The sequence below is a fragment of the Erythrolamprus reginae genome, chromosome 5 (assembly GCF_031021105.1).
Source record: "Erythrolamprus reginae isolate rEryReg1 chromosome 5, rEryReg1.hap1, whole genome shotgun sequence".
NCBI lineage: Eukaryota > Metazoa > Chordata > Lepidosauria > Squamata > Dipsadidae > Erythrolamprus > Erythrolamprus reginae.
Window position 1 is genome coordinate 104,941,045 of NC_091954.1, and position 18,628 is coordinate 104,959,672.

At 37.9% G+C, this 18,628-nt stretch overlaps 1 protein-coding gene across 1 annotated transcript in view; it reads left to right on the plus strand.

The window, feature by feature from the left end:
- The window catches only part of NAALADL2 (N-acetylated alpha-linked acidic dipeptidase like 2), a 716,175-nt gene that overhangs the window by 579,562 nt on the left and 117,985 nt on the right, over positions 1–18,628 (plus strand). The window contains exon 11 of the mRNA XM_070753658.1: positions 12,445–12,540. Within this exon, the coding sequence (XP_070609759.1) occupies positions 12,445–12,540 (96 nt within the window). The remainder of the gene's footprint in view (positions 1–12,444; positions 12,541–18,628) is intronic.

Sequence of the window (18,628 nt, forward strand, 5' to 3'; positions counted from 1 at the left end):
AAAAAAATATTAAAGCAAAAGCAAAGTTATGCATTAAGACTGAAGAGGCCCTCATTATGTGCAGGCAGAACTGCTTTGGAATGGGGAAAAGCAGAGATTAATTTCAATCTCCGCCTATCCAAAAACCCAAGTAGAAGAATCTGGGGAAGGCTACATCTATTTGTTTGAATAGCTCCACTGTAATAGTTCTGCAACTGTTTGCATTGCTTGGATGAATAATAGAACCTCTTTGAATCATTATTTCTAAAAAACGGTTGCTTGGGATTAAATTATAAGAAATCTTGAAGGGGCTGTTCATGTGGTAGGCAGTCTTTTAGTCAGTTGTTTGAATCACCGTACTATTTTCCATTTGGATTCAAGACAGGGTATATGCTTTTGTGGGATATCTGCGCTAATTAGGAAAATATGATTTTATCTATGGAGTTTGCTGCACTGTATGGCACTGAATGCTGGGTAGCAACAATAGGGGCTGAAAGCTAACTCCATGCCATGGAAATGCAAATGTTCTGTTGGATATTAGGCATCTCTCTTTTTGACCACATCACGGCAACATTTTGATGTAGCACCAGTTATATAGAAGGCCAACTCCACTGATATGGAATGTCCAGAGAGCAGCTCTTTCTATCATGCCCAAGATTGTAATATGACTAGAAATCAATGTACAATGACCCATGGACATCCAAAATAAATATGGCAAGATGCAAACTACAAAGATATGCAAGCCATGGGCCTGCACCCTGGAAATGCAGCTGACCATGCAAAGTGGTGTTCAATGATCTGAGAAGTGGACCCTGTACTTGCAGGAATATGCTAGGAAGAGGAGGAGGAGGAGGTGGTGGAGGTGGAGGAGGAGGAGTTTGCTGCACGTTCAGCCCATTATAGTTCTAAAATGCAGGGTTTAAACAATGGGATTATCAACAAGTAACCTATCCATATTTTAATTCTTTCCATTCCATCTTGTTTGATTCCTAGTAATTGCATGGACAGATCCCTATATTTTCTTAGCAATGTTTTTCCGAAGTGTTTTGATATTGCTTTCTTCCTAGAGCTGAGAGAAAGTGACTAGCTCAAAATTACCCAGCTGACTTTATGTCCAAGGCTCATAGTTAGTTAGTTAGTTAGTTAGTTAGTTAGTTAGTTAGTTAGTTAGTTAGTTAGTTAGTTAGTTAGTTAGTTAATTAATTAGTTAGTTTCGTTGATTGGTTGGTTGGTTGGTTGATTGATTGATATGCAGCTGAACTTCCTCAGGACTGTGGGTGGCTTACAACAATAAGAACAACATCTGGAAAAAAAGTTTAAAAGATAGTTTAAAACCCATTAAAAATAAATCATACAAATCTCTTATGGCCGGATTTAGATAATTTAATCAACGGCCATTATCAACTTCTGATAGTTGCTCAGTGTCTAGCTTGCTGTCTTAAAACCACTACACCAAATTGGATCTTATATTTATTTTTAAGCTTGATCAAATAAACTAACAGGACTGAAATGATGATGCTTTATGGATTTGTTTATTGATAAGAGATGGGGTATGGAAAGGAGAGAACATTTGTTGTAATTTAAGAGGAGATGAAAAGTTACAAAATTATTCATTCTTGTGAAGAAAGTTGAAAACCTGCTATCATTGCAAACTGCCCAGAATGTGCTGTAAAAGCTATCACAATTCCTGATGAGAAAAATATAAAAAGCTTAGAGAGGAATTATATTTTTCCTTTCAATACGTGGGATTTGATTTCTGGAAAAAAACATTGTTTGGCTGCCATTGTGAATGTTGAAAACAACTTGAAATCATACTGTTTGAGAATGTTTTTGCCCTTAGTTACTCTTGGTGGTTTATTTGTTTTCTTTGGATTGTAAGTTATTGCTTAGGATTGGATAAATATCACAATATACTCACGCTTAGGTTTTTGAAAGGCAAGTTCAAGTTCTACATGGACAATTATCTATTCAGTGCTGATAATTTGTCTGCATTTGTGACTAACCCAGCAATATTTTATCTCTGATTTTTCTCATAAATAAATCAATTCAGCCCACCAAGTCTTGACAAACATTTGAAATAAAGATGAATAGTTACAATGACTCATCTTTGAGACATGCTGCATTATTCTAATAATGAATTATATTAGTGTTCTTTCCTCTGAAATATTGCTTGCATACATACCACACATGCCCAGGACTTGTAGAGGAAAAATAATTTTAAAGAATATATAACCTCATTAATTCTTCTGATAATGATTAATTAGAAAACTTTAAAATATATTCGGTTTCATGTTTCCATGGAATATTGTTGGAGTTTTTAGAACATAAGTCTATCTAGTTCCCAAACACCTTAAACATATACTGTAGCTGATGTACGATTTGAATTGGGTTTTTTTAAATGTATTTCGCCTATTGTGTGCAACTTTTTCCCTCCAAACAAATACAACGGAGAGCTTTTTCAAAAACTTTATTCTCCACTTTGTTATTCTGTTCACTCTCTCCCACCCATTGTGAATTCAAATGAGGTCTCTGAGTTTTAAGGGGAGAATGTGGGCACCTAATTAAACTGCTAAATGGACAGGTTCCTGCAAGCTGGTCATGATGACCTTATATGTAGTGAAAATTTCCACTAAAGATAAAATGTTGGCAGAACAAACAAGCTGTAAGAGTAAGTTTAGATCATGTATGAGCTCCCCATATTCCTCAAATCAGAGCAAACAACAGAAATGTTGTTACTGCTTTGCTTAATGTACAAGGAGGACATCTTGTGCAATTTCACAAGTTTTTTTTTCCTTTGTAAATTTCTCCTCTTCGCTTTTAAAAATACACACAGTGAAAGTGCTGGGATGGGTGCAGGAATACAAGAAGTGTTCTTTTGTTTTCAAAATTTTCAAGAGTTTACTAGAATTACCATGTGCCTCTGGTGGCATTGTGGAAGTCCATTGTTATTTTGAAGCATTTAGTGACATGTTTTGATTTCTCCTTCATACTGAAAACCATCTAAAAGTTTAGAGCTTATTCTGAGCCAACCTTTTTCCTTTTGTGTACTGAATAAAGAAGAAGTATGGGAGGGGGAAAATCTTCACAGTGGCTTCAAAGCTTTTCTCTTTTGTGACAATCAAAGACATCCCATTCCCTTTCCAGAGTTATGAGGTCATGGTTCCAGGTTTTGATCAAATCCTTGGGATTGTTGTTTATTGGAAGCTTCTGCATAAAACTAGAAATTGGTTACCCATGGAGAATCTTGCTGTCATTATTAAGTTGGTCCTGGGAACTTGTAAGAGATTTGGGTATTATCTTGCTTAATATGTAGACTTTTGATGTTATGTTTTTAAATCAGTTTGCTTGAGCTAATAATGAAACTTAAAAGGCTTTTACTTATTTGAGTATTTGTTGTCTTTTTTATTTAACTTTATTAATTTATTCCCTTTTTTATTTATTATATTATTTATTGGGCCAAGAATGGTTAATCACACAAGGAATTCATCTCCAGTACTCTGCATGCTTCTGTGCTTGAGACAAATTTCTTTTGTGTCTAACCACTCTTTGCCAAATAAATAAAATATAAATCTCTGGATCCAAAATAACCAATTTCCTGGTCACCTGATCACTGCCTTGACATTTGACAAAACAGTATATCACTAAGGTAAAGAGGTGGGACAAATGGTATAGATGATTGCAATACTTAAGTGAGCAAGGAGGAAATTGTATTTGCTCTGGAAATATGGCATACAACTTCAGGGTGAAGGTCACCAATTATTTCTCATCTGGGATTTAGCAGGTAAATGGAATTTTTCAGCACCAAGGACAGGGACTGAATATTCCACTATGCAAAGAGGAATGTGGAATACTTATCACTTCTTAAAAAACAAAAATAGAGTTTTCTTGAGAGAGATGTCATTGAACATTTTAGAATGTTCATTTATGAAGCATTCAACTTAGTTACTGAGTTAACCCATTTTCTGGTGTTCAGAATCTGTCAAAACATAAATTAAAAAATCTGCAATATTAGAACATAGACCGGTAGTTCTCAACCTTTTCTTCATTGTAGACCCCTTTTGTGACATGACCAAAGACCACCAAGACATAACTCTAAGTTTAAATCATAACATTTCTTCAAAGCTTCCTAAATATGCCCATGTCTCATCCTGCATGTCTCCATGTCTCCGCAGCCTGCATTGGCTGCTGATCAGTTTCCGGTGATAATTCAAAGTGTTGGTTATGACCTATAAAGCCCTACATGGCATCGGACCAGAATACCTTCGGGACCGCCTTCTGCCGCACGAATCCCAGTGAGGTCCCACAGAGTTGGCCTTCTCCGGGTCCGGTCGACAAAACAATGTCGTCTGGCAGGACCCAGGGGAAGAGCATTCTTTGTGACGACCCCAGCCCTCTGGAATCAACTCCCCCCAGAGATTAAGACTACCCCCACCCTCCCTTCGCAAACTTCTGAAAACCCACCTATGTCACCAGGCTTGGGGAAATTGACATACCCCTACCTGTTCCATTTCATGTATGGTTTGTTTGGATTGTATAATTGTTTTATAATGGGTTTTTTATAATTGTTTTTAATATTAGATTTGTATTTCTGTATTATTTGTTGTGAGCCACTCCGAGTCTTCGGAGAGGGGCAGCATACAAGTCTAATAAATTATTATTATTATTATTATTATTATTATTGTTATTGTTATTTTGTTTTGTTTTATTTTATTTTATTTTATTTTATTTTATTTACTTATTTACTTACTTACTTACTTACTTACTTACTTACTTACTTACTTACTTACTTACTTACTTACTTACTTATTGATTTGATTTGATTTGTATGCCGCCCCTCTCCGTAGACTCGGGGTGGCTCACAACAAAAATAAAAAAATTCAAGGCAAATCTAATAGTTTGAAAACATTAAAAAAATGTTATTAAAGCAGACATACACATAAACATACCATACATGAATTGTATAGGCCCAGGGGAGATGTCTCAATTCCCCCATGCCTGATGACAGAGGTGGGTTTTAAGGAGTTTATGAAAGGCAAAGAGGATGGGGGCAGTTCTAATCTCAGGGGGGCCACCACAGAGAAGGCTCTTCCTCGGGACCCGCCAAATGACATTGTTTACTCGATGGGACCCGGAGAAGGCCAACTCTGTGGGACCTAACCAGTCACTTGGATTTGTGCGGCAGAAGGCGGTCCTGTTGTTATTATTATTATTATGCCAGGCTTCCCAGGCTCTCTGGAAGGGGAGTGGGGAGCATGGGTTTGTGTGTCACAAAGGCATGCATAGGGAGGCAGGGAGCAGCATGGGGGGTGTCACATGAACATACATGGGGGGGCAAGGGGAAGCACGGGGAGTCGTGTGTACATGTGTGTAGGGGTGTAGGGTGTTGTGCACACATTGTATTATGGGTGCCAGCATGCATCCGCGCACATGATGCTGCATGCACTCTTTCAGCACACAACAAGAAAAAGTTTAGCCATTACTGCCCTAGAACTTTGAATGATTGATCCCATCACATAGGTAATGTTTTTCAGAATGCCCAATGGTGTGGATAATAGAAAAGACCAAAGTAATGGAGGGAAACATCAGGAAAGGGCTTAGAAATTGACTCAGTTTTGAGAACGTAGGTTTAACTAATGTTAAATCACCCAATTTGGGTGCTTGCATTGTACACGATGCTTGGTGAGGCTGAAAGCCTGCACAGACTTGTGCCAAAAGTATATTCCTCTTGAAATGTTACAATTGTCTAAACATGTTTAGTCAAGCTAGGCTCTTTATAAATAGAAGAGATAAGATTCCTCAAGAAGAAGGGTGTTTTTTTAAAAACTTTTCTGTCTCTTTCAGCTAGCAAAGCATAAAGCAATCAAAGCCCCAGGGTAGAGTCCAAGTTCTCAAAAGCAAGCAGGCACATTATGAGATGCCAGGCATGACAAATCAATCCTGTTAAATTTTCAAGCAGCATTAATATTACTTTAAAACCCCAAAGCTTTCATTTCTACACTTCACAGCAAAGTAAAGAGCTTTCTGGCAAGTAAAGAATGAATTAATCATCATTTTGACATTAATCATCCCCTAAATTCAGGTCTCAAGTAAATGTGAATATAAGGAGTTTAGCATCTGACAGCAGACTTTTGTCAGGAGACTGTTTGAAATGTGTTGCTCAAATACAGGTGCTTATTACATAGGGACAATGTTCTTACTTTGGGAAGAACAATAAGCAGCCTGTCCAGCAAATATATCTTCCCCTAAGCACTGGGAGTAGATTGTGAGAGCTGAAGATTTTAAAAATATCTCACACTACTTACCAGAGCTTACAAAACTTTCGCCAGACCCATCCTCGAATACAGCTCATCCGTTTGGAACCCATATCGCATCTCAGACATCAACACCCTTGAAAATGTCCAAAGTTAATTCACAAGAAGAGCCCTTCACTCCTCCACTCGAAACAGAATACCCTACGAGACTAGACTTTCAATCCTGGGCCTAGGAAGCCTAGAACTAAGACGCCTTAAACAAGATCTAAGTTTTGCCCACAAGATCATACGCTGCAACATCCTGCCTGTCGGCGACTACTTCAGATTCATACACAAGAGCACACAACATATTTAAACTTAATATTAACCGCTCCAAACTTGACTGTAAAAAATATGACTTCAGTAACCGAGTTGTCGAAGCGTGGAACTCATTACCAGACTCCATAGTGTCATCCCCAAACCCCCAACACTTTACCCTTAGATTATCTATGGTTGAGCTATCCAGATTCCTAAGAGGTCAGTAAGGGGTGAGTACAAGTGCACTAGAGTGCCTTCCGTCCCCTGTCCTATTGCTCTCCTATATCTCCTATACCTTTCTTCTACTCCTGTATCTCTTCTTCTATTCTTTCATTGATATGTTCTATTACTATATCTTCTTTCATAGATATATTTTACTATGAGTATCTCCTCTATAACTTTCATCATGTATTTTACTACGTGTGTGTGTGTGTGTGTGTGTGTGTGTGTGCATATGTATGTATGTGTATATATGTATATATATATATATACCCCCTAAAACCCTCATTGTGTATTGGACTAACAAAAGAAAGAAAGAAAGAAAGAAAGAAAGAAAGAAAGAAAGAAAGAAAGTTTTGTATATAAAAATGTGTGACCATTCTATGAACTCTCCTTTTGTGACTGATTAAAAGTTTTTCCGGTGACCTTTGTAGCAAGAAACAGAAGACTAAAACAAACAATTTATTGTTGAAACTTGTGATAGATGGTCAGCAAGAATAGATAATCTGCTATTGTTTGTGTACCATCTTGAAAGACAGGAAACCAAAAATACCCGCATGTAGCTTTTTAGGTTAGGATAAGGGGATAGGAGAAATGCATGTATCGGGAGATGAACTTAGTTTGGAACCCAGTATATCAGATTAACTGACATACCTGGGAGGGGTCTGTGTTAGGGTATAACTAACCTGCATTTTGTTTCTGCAAGTGTGCATCCTTGGGATGGCATCCGTTTTGCAAAACGCTTGGGACAGTAGAGAGATTACTGTGCCCAAATAAACCCTATTTCCTTCTGCGAAACATAGAAACATAGAAGTCTGACGGCAGAAAAAGACCTCATGGTCCATCTAGTCTGCCCTTATACTATTTCCTGTATTTTATCTTAGGATGGATATATGTTTATCCCAGGCATGTTTAAATTCAGTTACTGTGGATTTACCAACCACGTCTGCTGGAAGGTGGTCCCGTTGTTGTTGTTGTTGTTGTTGTTGTTGTTGTTGTTATTATTGTTGTTGTTGTTGTTGTGGTTGTTATTGTTATTGTTATTATGCCAGGTTTCCCATGCTATCTAGAAGGGGAGTGGGGAGCATGGGGGGTGTTACAAGGGCATGCATAGGGAGGCAGAGGGCAGCATGGGGGTTGTCACATGCACATACATGGGGGGCAAGGGGAGTCATGTGTACATGTGTGTAGTGGTGTGGGGTGTTGTGCACAAATTGTATTATGGGTGCCAGCATGCATTCGCGCACATGTTGTTGCATGCACTCTTTCAGCACACAACAAGAAAAGGTTTAGCCATTAAGGCCCTAGAACTTTAAATGAAGGATCCCATCACATGGCTAACTTTTTTCAGAATGCCCAATGGTGTGGATAATAGAAAAGACCAAAGTAATGGAGGGAAACATCAGGAAAGGGATTAGAAATTGACTCAGTTTTGAGAACATAGGTTTAGGCGAAGCCTTCTTTGTCTGATTTCTTTTTAGGAATTTCAGCGAACAATTGGATAATTGTGCACTAGAAGTTTGACTTGGTGCCAGCTCGCTGTTGTTTTTAATGGTTTTATCTGTTTATTTTTATAGCTTTAATGTGATTGAACATGTTGTTTTAACTTTTGATTGGGAGCCACCCAAAGTAGGTTGGATGTGGAAATGTTTTAAATAAATAAATAAAATAACACTCTGGGGGGAAAATGCAGAGGAGAGCAACCCGGATGATTAGGGGCCTGGAGACTAAAGAATATGAAGAATGGTTACAGGAACTAGGCATGCATAGTCTAGTGAAGAGAAAGACCAGAGGCAACATGATAGCAGTGTTCCAATATTTGAGGGATTTCCATAGAGAGGAGAGGGGTCAAGCTATTTTCCAAAGCACCTGAAGGCCAGATAAAGAATAATGAATGGGAACTGATCAAGGAAGACGGTCAGAACGATGAACGAGTGGAACAACCTACCAGCAGACGTTGTGAACTCCAATACTATGGACATTTTTAAGAGGAAATTGAACTGCCATTTGACTGGGATGCTATAGGGTTCCTGCTTAGACAGGGGGTTGGACTTGATGACCCGCATGGTCCCTTCCAACTCTTACAATAAATGAATGAATGAATGAATGAATGAATGAATGAATGAATGAATGGAGCGATTCCACCTAGAAATAAGGACAAATTTTCTGACAGTGAGAACAATCAACCATTGGAACAGCTTGCCTTCAGAAGTTGTGGAAGCTTCATCACTGGAGTCTTTCAAAAAGAGATTGGACTGCCATTTGTCAGAAATGTTGTAGGGTGTCCTGCTTGGGCAAGGGCTGGACTAGATGATCTACAAGGTCCCTTCCAACTCTGTAATACTATAATCCAATTCAACTACTATTAATCGTTTTTCTGATTGTGGGAAATTATGAAAATGTACTTGTTTCACATAGTATATATGGATGTTAAATTGGAGTGATTTGTTGATATTCACACAAACACACACAATACGCACACCAAAAACACATCAAGAGAGAGTAGGCTTTGAGAATTACAGCAATTTAAAAAAAGCATTGATCTGCTACACAGCTGCAATAAAAAGGTCAGATTCTACACTAAGATCATTAGGAAATGACTCCGAGATGAAACTGCTAATGTAATTACATGATACACCCCCATCAGTATAAATCCAGAATGCAGGTTCAGATCAAGTCACTGTTTTTCCTTTTCCTTTTAAAAATATTGCCAAGATAACAATGCTTCAAAATGTGCCCCCCCCCCAAAAAAAACCCATTATTTAGTGGAGAAGAAGTTATTTTTATTTTGTACTTTTTAAAAAAAGGGAAGTTTGACACATGTGATAAATATGCATGCAGCTATCCCTATTGTGGGAAAGAAGGACGGAAAATGTAACCCATCAAAAGGAAAATTAACCAAATTCTTAATGTTGAACATTTCAACAGGATCATATTAGCAAACATGCTTGATAACATACATGGTAGTTGCAAAGTCGTGTCCAACCCATTGTGACCCCATGGACAATTTTCATCCAGGCCTTCCAATCCTCTATCATCTCCTGGAGTCCATTTAAGTTCACATCAACTGCTTCAGTGACCCATCCAGCCACCTCATTCTCTGTTGAACCACAACACTATCTATCTACACACACACACACACACACACACACTGGAGAAGGTCTTAATCTTAAAGTTTACTTGTGAGTAAAATTAAGAATACGAGTGCAAATGTAAATTTTTAATGAGAGAAAACTATGAAACCTCAGTAATTTAAGCTAGCTGTTCCAAGATCTTTATATGCATTAATATATATATTAGGTTAGCTGGGTAAATGGATAATAATTTATTGCACTGAATCGATCTCCATGAGTTTTATTCATCGTGCATTTATGTCTGCTTAAAACCAATAAATATATATTGGTTTTAATGTTCATTTTTCTGGCTGAATCTAATATTAATTTGATCCTTGCTAAGCTCCATTTGCAAAAATGTTGCCCCTTGGTGGAGAAATCTCTGCAGCATCTTCTGTAGCTGTGTGTAACTACCAGTTGAAATGAAAATGTCCTGCTTTCCTCATTACATTTGCATATTATTATTATTATTATTATTATTATTATTATTATTATTATTTATTAGATTTGTATGCCGCCCCTCTCCATAGACTTGGGGCGGCTCACTACACAATAAAACAGTTCATAACAAATCTAATAATTTACAATTTAAAATATTTTTTAAAAACCCATTATTAAGCAGACATACATACAAACATACCATACATAAATTGTATAGGCCCAGGGGAGATATCTCAGTTCCCCCATGCCTGACGACAAAGGTGGGTTTTGAGGAGTTTGCGAAAGGCGAGGAGGGTAGGGGCAGTTCTAATCTCTGGGGGGAGCTGGTTCCAGAGAGTCGGGGACGCCACAGAGAAGACTCTTCCCCTAGGGCCCGCCAATTGACATTGTTTAGTTGATGGGACCCGGAGAAGGCCCACTCTGTGGGACCTAATCGGTCACTGGGATTCGTGCAGCAGAAGGCAGTCTCGGAGTTATTCTGGTCTGATGCCATGAAGGGCTTTATAGGTCATAACCAACACTTTGAATTGTGACCGGAAATTGATCGGCAACCAATGCAGACTGCGGAGTGTTGGTGTAACATGGGCATATTTGGGAAAGCCCATGATTGCTCTCGCAGCTGCATTCTGCACGATCTGAAGTTTCCGAACACTTTTCAAAGGTAGCCCCGTGTAGAGAGCGTTACAGTAGTCGAACCTCGAGGTGATGAGGGGATGAGTGACTGTGAGCAGTGACTCCCAGTCCAAATAGGGCCGCAACTGGTATGTCCTTTTGGGTATGTTTCCCTGTGCTCACATGAATTAAAAATATATTGAAGAAGAGATAAGGTAGGAGGATGAGGAGAAGAAACAAAAATGAGTAGGAAGAGGAAGAGGAGGGGTTTCTTTGAGTACGGAGCTGCTACAGAGAAAGTACATTGTGCAACCTAGGAACACTGATTGAATAATGTGTTCACTTAAGATGAATGGAGCATTTGTGGTATCCTGGGAATAGATTACCTGCCAGAAATATGTCTCACCCTTTCCTTTCATACTTTCCAAATCTCTCGAAACCACCTTATCCTATCATGACTAATTGTAGGGACTCCTTGTGTTGTTGCATTACTAATTGTAGTTTTTGTTCTATTGTTAGTTTCATTTTTTTTCACTAGAACAATCTTTTTTTTAAATTAAACTTTATTATTATTATTTTTTTAAAAATATAGTTTATTGATTTTTTAAGAAAAGAAGAAAAAGAAAAAGGAGGGGGGAATAGGGATACAAAAAGTAAGGGCGATACAGAACAATAGACATATTTCAGCATAAGATATTTAACTTATTATGTATCAGTTTAAAACATTTAACTGTACATTTTCATGTTATACTTAATTTTTAAGGTTTTGTGGTTTCGTATCTATAGATTTACTTAGCGATATATTAGTATGGTTAGATAACATAAGATGAGTTTTGGTGGGGAAAGGGAAAGGGGTGGTACCTGCGATATAACAGGCGTATGTAGTTTAACGACATATTTTTAAATTATAATGTTATGGTTGTGGGTGTTGGTTGAGGATGGTTGGATGTTACATTGCTAGTAGATTATAAATAGATATCAGAGGAATTGAACTCAGAGTCTGTCTTGATTGGTGTACTCTATAAATATTGTACATTAAGTATTTAAATAAATAGCCAATAATTACAATGCTTACTTCAAAAGCTCAGTGCTAAATACTCCCCTGTTTATATTTTTTTAAAATAAACTATATTACAACTGAACCACAAATACCCTTCTGACTTTTGTAGCTCTGTTTGAACGTATGTCATCTCTGACTTTCTAAATTTAGGATTGTTAGTACAGAATGCTTTCTCCTTGAGATGAAAGAATACAATGAGTGTGTTTGACGAGTGACACGCACGCACACGAAAATGGATGCCATTACATCATCCATTTTGTTTGTTTATATGTTTTTAAAAGAAAAATATTGTGCATTGTTTTTGAAACAGTGTGTTGAAATTAATAAGCTGGATCACTGAAATGAAGTCTAATCATCAACGCAATCCTTAAAAGAATTTGAAATTCTTTAAACCATAGACAAAAGGCAATAAAGCTTCCAAGGAAGGAAATCAATATGAAGTCTTAAAGGTTTCTCTCTCTCTCTTACACAGACAACAAGCTTTCTTTCTGAAGCTCTTTTCCCCGTGTCTTCGACAATGTCCACAAAGCTGGATTCTTCCTTCCGCCTGCATGAATCCGTCACTAAGGTAAAGGCAATTAAGATGTCTCTTCTCGCAGTGGTCTAAGCATTTCTTTCACGCGAACCAATCACAATTGAATAATTCATTGTTTTCAGGAGTGTTTGAAAGTAGTTCTACCTGTCAATGACTACTTCAGCTTCAATTGCAACAACACAAGAGCACGCAACAGATTCAAACTTAATATTAACCGCTCCAAACTTGACTGTAAAAAATATGACTTCAGCAACCAAATTGTCGAAGCATGGAACTCATTACCTGACTCAGTAGTGTCAACCCCTAACCCCCAACATTTTTCCCTTAGTCTATCCACGATTGACCTCTCCAGGTTCCTTAGAGGTCAGTAAGGGGCATGCATAAGTGCACCAGTGTGCCTTCCGTCACCTGTCCAATTGTCTCTCCTTATCTCATTTATCTTTTCTTCCTTTCAAATTTGTTCACCTATACTTTTATATCTTTTCTTCTATTTGTTTCTTTAGTTATATTACTACATATCTATTCTCTTCAATGCGTATTATGTATTGGACTAAATAAATAAATAAAATAAATAAAATAGTTAGTTAGTTAGTCAAACAATTATAGGGTGGTAATTTGTACAAATAAAACATTAGATAAGTAATGATGAAAAGTAACAAAAGAAGACAATAGGACAGGGATGGTAGGCATGATGGTGCGCTTATGCACACCCCTTACAGACCTTTTAGAAAGGGAGAGAGGGCAATTGTAGACAGTCTAAGGTTAAAGGTTTTGGCGTTAGGAGTAGAAACCACAGAATCAGGTAGTGCATTCCAGGCATCGATTACTCTGTTGCTGAAGTTGTATTTTTTGCAGTCAAGTTTGAAGCGGTTGACATTTAGTTTAAATCGATTTCGTGCTCGTGTGTTGTTGCGGTTGAAGGTGAAGTAGTCGTTAACAGGTAGGACAGTTTGGTATATGATTTTATGAACTATAATTAAATCGGGACGGAGACGACGGAGTTTATTGATGAACAGTTTGATGGATGATTTAAATGCAGCCATAGTATTATTCTGCACATGGTTTTTTCAAAAGGAAGTCCCATTGAACTCATGGGGCTAACTCCCAAGAGGGTAAGTATAAGATTCGAGGCTTAAATCTTGTGTTTCAGGATTCAGAATAAGGAGGTTTCCAAATTCAGGCATAAAAGTATTTGTTTCCTCATTCACTGGAAGAGCGGTTGTAAGATTGTTTTTAACACACAAGCTCAATACCAAATATCTCCTGCATTTAATATTCCAAGGTATGCCATGCTTTTCACGGGGACAAGAAAAAAAAATACACAGCTCTTTTTTGTCCAGATAAAAAAGTATTTGTCTTTTGTGAACTACAAAACAACTCAGGTAGAACAGACAATATTTGTGTGCTGAACTGGAGAAAGGTTTTAAGCTAAGGTGATTTTCCTTCAGTCCCAGATTTAAAGCTGTAAATTATCTAGTCTTGGAAAAATCAATGGATTCAAGTTTTAAGAAATATGTTTCTTGGGATTTAAAAATGGATAATGCTTATCTGTGTTTACTATTTTCAAATGGCTGCATTTTGGTTTTAAGATTTTTTTTTTCAATTCCTGTAATTTAGTCCTGTCCAGCTGTAGCTCCATTTTGGATTCAAGTTGTAGTATACATTTAAGGACATTTGGAAAGAACTGTAATAATGGACAACAAGCTGGCGGGGTTAGCCAATACCCTAGAAGACAGGCTCAAATTACAGAAAGACCTAGACAGACTAATAGAGTGGGCCCACATCAACAAAATGATGTTTAACATCGACAAGAGCAAAGTCCTTCACCTAGGCAGAAAAAACCCTGGACACACATACAACCTGGGAGAAAACCCCTCTTAGCAGTAGCGACTGCGAAAGAGACCTCGGAGTCTTGGTGGACAATCAACTAAACATGAGCCAACAATGTGCAGCAGCAGCTAAAAAAGCCAACACAATCCTAAGCTGCATCAACAGGGGAATACACTCCAAGACCAGGGAAGTCTTAATACCACTCTACTACGCCCTGGTCTGACCACACCTGGAGTATTGTATTCAGTTCTGGTCACCACACTTCAAAAGAGACATAGAAACTCTGGAGAAGGTGCAAAAAAGAGCAACCAAGATGATTAAGGGATTGGAAACCAAGACTTAAGAAGAGAGACTGAGGGAACTGGGCATAGATCGCCTAGAGAAAAGGAGGGCCAGAGCGGACATGATAGCAGTCTACAAGTATACAAGGGGATGTCACAGAGAGGAGGGGATCACTTTATTCTCCAGGGCACCAGAGGGCCGGACGAGGAACAACGGCTGGAAGCTGACCAAGGAGAGATTCAACATGGAGATTAAGAGGAACTTCCTGACAGTCAGAGCGATCAACCAATGGAACAACCTACCAGCGGACGTTGTGAACTCCAACACTCTGGACATTTTTAAGAGAAGATTGAACTGCCACTTGACTGGTGTGCTATAGGGTTCCTGCTTGGGCAGGGGGTTGAACTCGATGGCCTTCATGGTCCCTTTCAACTCTAACAATAAATAAAATAATTGAAGTGTTAAATTATATTCCCAAAATGTGAAATTAGCTCTTTTCTTTTCTTTTTTTTTTGCTTTATCAAGTCTGCAGCTCAGCAAAGTATAATCCTAATAAATGAAAAAGAAATATATCTTCCTGATATTAAATAATAGATTTAAGATGTTTTTAAATCCTTTCTGAAAAAATCTTTATATTCCAAAACTGAAAAAAATGTAGCATTATGTTTCTGAATAGCCTACATTTAATTATAAATTTAAGGATTGAATTAATCCGTTATCCTTAACAAATTGATATGACGTGCATTGTTTGTGTTATGTTACATATAAATATAATATTGTGTATTATTTTTTCTCTTTTAATGGCTAGTTTATTTTAATCACTACATTGTAGATAGGATTTTTTACATCATATAATCCCTATGTATTTTGCACTGTACTAATTTTTTTTGGGGGGGGGGTTAAAATGTAGAATAATTGAACAAAAAAGAAACTTATCATTCAAGGAATTATTTTCATGTTAGACACATGTAAGTGGCTTTTTTTAGCATTTTTCTATAGCTATTCTTTATCTTCACTATGGTAGACATTTTATTTATTGTCTCTAATACAACTATTTTATGTTGAATGTTTTTTTTGCAGCAGAATCTCCTATGTCAATAGCAAATCCATTCCACCCTACAGGCTGTTACAGTGCTATTAGAAAGAATTTAGATACATTCCATCTGCCACAAAGTTTTATTCTCCTTTGTAACATTCCATGGAAAATTATTTTAAGGCACTGTGATTTTAGCAAAGTATTTATTTATTTCTTCCAACCTTCACTGCTCAACTACTAAATTTAAAAAGAAATTTTTACAGTCCCTTTCTCTTTTTCTTAAAAAAAAATATTTCTTGGTTGTAAGATTTCTTTCTCTTCAAAGGACAGGATTGGGTTTGTTTGTGTTTTCTTAGCCACATGCTTCTTTCTAGCCTAGAACAGGGATCAGCAACCTTAAACACTCAAATAACCACAAAAGACATAACCAGAAGCTCCCCATTCAATTCTGTAGCCAACTAGAAGGCCAATTCCCTACCATAGAGTCTCTTCCTGGCGCAGCATCCTTTTTCCCCTGCCAACAGGAAGTCCGGTTTCCCCACCATAGAGTCCTCCCAGCACAACATGTTTATTTTTTACTGACTAGCAACAGGGAACTTGAGGGAAGAAAGAGCCACATGTGGCTCTGTTCTGTGCCCACCGTCTCGGAGTGAACCCACCGATCCAAAAGTCCACTATTTCGTGGTAAAATCACACTTTTTTATTGTCAAAAGCAGCACAAAGTGAAAAGCAGATTGAATGGCAAAGAGAAAGGAGTGATTTTTCTCTCCAAAGTGAAACATAAACAAAGTCTGGGGAAAGCGCCAACTCAGCCTAATTGCATTCTTTAGATAACAGAGTCTGTTTATCATTTATTTTATTTATTTGTTTTGTCCAATACACAATAATACACAATGAGGGTTATAGAGGATAGAATCAGGTAGAATGTATTAAAGGGGGAATAGAGGAGAAAATAAAGGAGTGAAATACAACTATGAGAGAATAGCAGAAATAGATATAGGTATAGAAGAGAAGAGAAGATATAGGAGATATAAGAGAGACAATAGGACAGGGGATGGTAGACACTGGTGCACTTATGTACGCCCCTTACTGACCTCTTAGGAACTTGGTGAGGTCAACCGTGGATAGTCTAAGGGTAAAGTGTTGGCGATTAGGGGATGATACTACAGAGTCTGGTTGTGAATTCCATGCTTCGGCAACTCGATTACTAAAGTAGTATTTTTTACAATCAAGTTTGGAACGGTTAATATTAAACTTGTATCATTCAAGAGAATAAAGCAGTTCTCTAGAATCTCAGACAAATATCATCCAGCAAATAATGTATTTTAGTGAGGCAGGAATCATGTTTTTTAAGACTTTTTCAGGCATCCCCACCCTCACTCTAACACTTCTTCCATGAATGGCGTTGAAACCCCACACTCAATTCCCCCAAATCCTTTGCTTTTATACTGCCTGGAAGTGACATCATACCCCAAAGAGGTAAAGCTGTAAGATTATTTCCTCTTGCCTCTTCAGAAATCTTCTATATCTAGCATCTAACCACCAACTAGACCCATCCTTGAATACAGTTCATCTGTCTGGAACCCATACCACATCTCAGACATCAACACCCTAGAAAATGTCCAAAGATACTTCACCAGAAGAGCCCTTCACTCCCCCACTCGAAACAGAATGCCCTACGAAAGCAGACTATCAATCCTAGGTCTAGAAAACTTAGAACTACGTCGCCTAAAACATGATCTAAGTATTGCCCATAAAATCATATGCTGCAACGTTCTATCTGTCAATGACTACTTCAGCTTCAACCGCAACAACACAAGAGCACGGGGTCCAAAGACGGGTCCAAAGAACGGGTCCAAAGACGGGCTACAAGAATGGTGGAAGGTCTTAAGTATAAAACGTATCAGGAAAGACTGAATGAACTCAATCTGTATAGTCTGGAAGACAGAAGGAAAAGGGGGGACATGATCGAAACATTTAAATATGTTAAAGGGTTAAATAGGGTTCAGGAGGGAAGTGTTTTTAACAGGAAAGTGAACACAAGAACAAGGGGACACAATCTGAAGTTAGTTGGGGGAAAGATCAAAGGCAACATGAGAAAATATTATTTTACTGAAAGAGTAGTAGATCCTTGGAACAAACTTCCAGCAGACGTGGTTGGGAAATCCACAGTAACTGAATTTAAACATGCCTGGGATAAACATATATCCATCCTAAGATAAAATACAGGAAATAGTAAAAGGGCAGACTAGATGGACCAAGAGGTCTTTTTCTGCCGTCAGTTTTCTATGTTTCTATGTTTCTATGCAACATATTCAAACGTAATATTAATCACTCCAAGCTTGACTGTAAAAAATATGACTTTAGCGATCGAGTTGTCAAAGCGTGGAACTCATTACCGGACTCAGTAGTGTCAACCCCTAACCCCCAACATTTCTCCCTTAGACTATCCACGATTGACCTCTCCAGGTTCCTAAGAGGTCAGTAAGGGGCGTACATAAGTGCACTAGTGTGCCTTTCGTCCCCTGTCCAATTGTCTCTCCTTATCTCATATATCATATATCTTCTCTTCCTTCATATATCTTCTCTATTTTTATATCTTCTCTTTATATATAATACTTCATGTCTATTCTCTTCAATATGTATTGCGTATTGGACAAAATAAATAAATAAAGTATTATCCACTCTAATGTCTTCCTCATCCTCCAATTGGGACCACTCTCCCATTGTCATATCAGTCCCCTCTAGTGGTTTCTCGGGTTCACTGAGGTCACTCTCCCCTCACTCTCGCTCTCTGCATCAGCTGGCAACCCCACTGGCCCAGGGTATCCAAAGGGACCTGGCTCATCCTCAGCAGAATCTGGCATGACCTGAGGTGGACAAGGAGCCCTCAAAACAGGCTCCAGAGTCACGGGTTGCTGATCCCTGCTTAGAAAGAAGTACAATAGACTTTATTTCATGTTTATTCTTTTT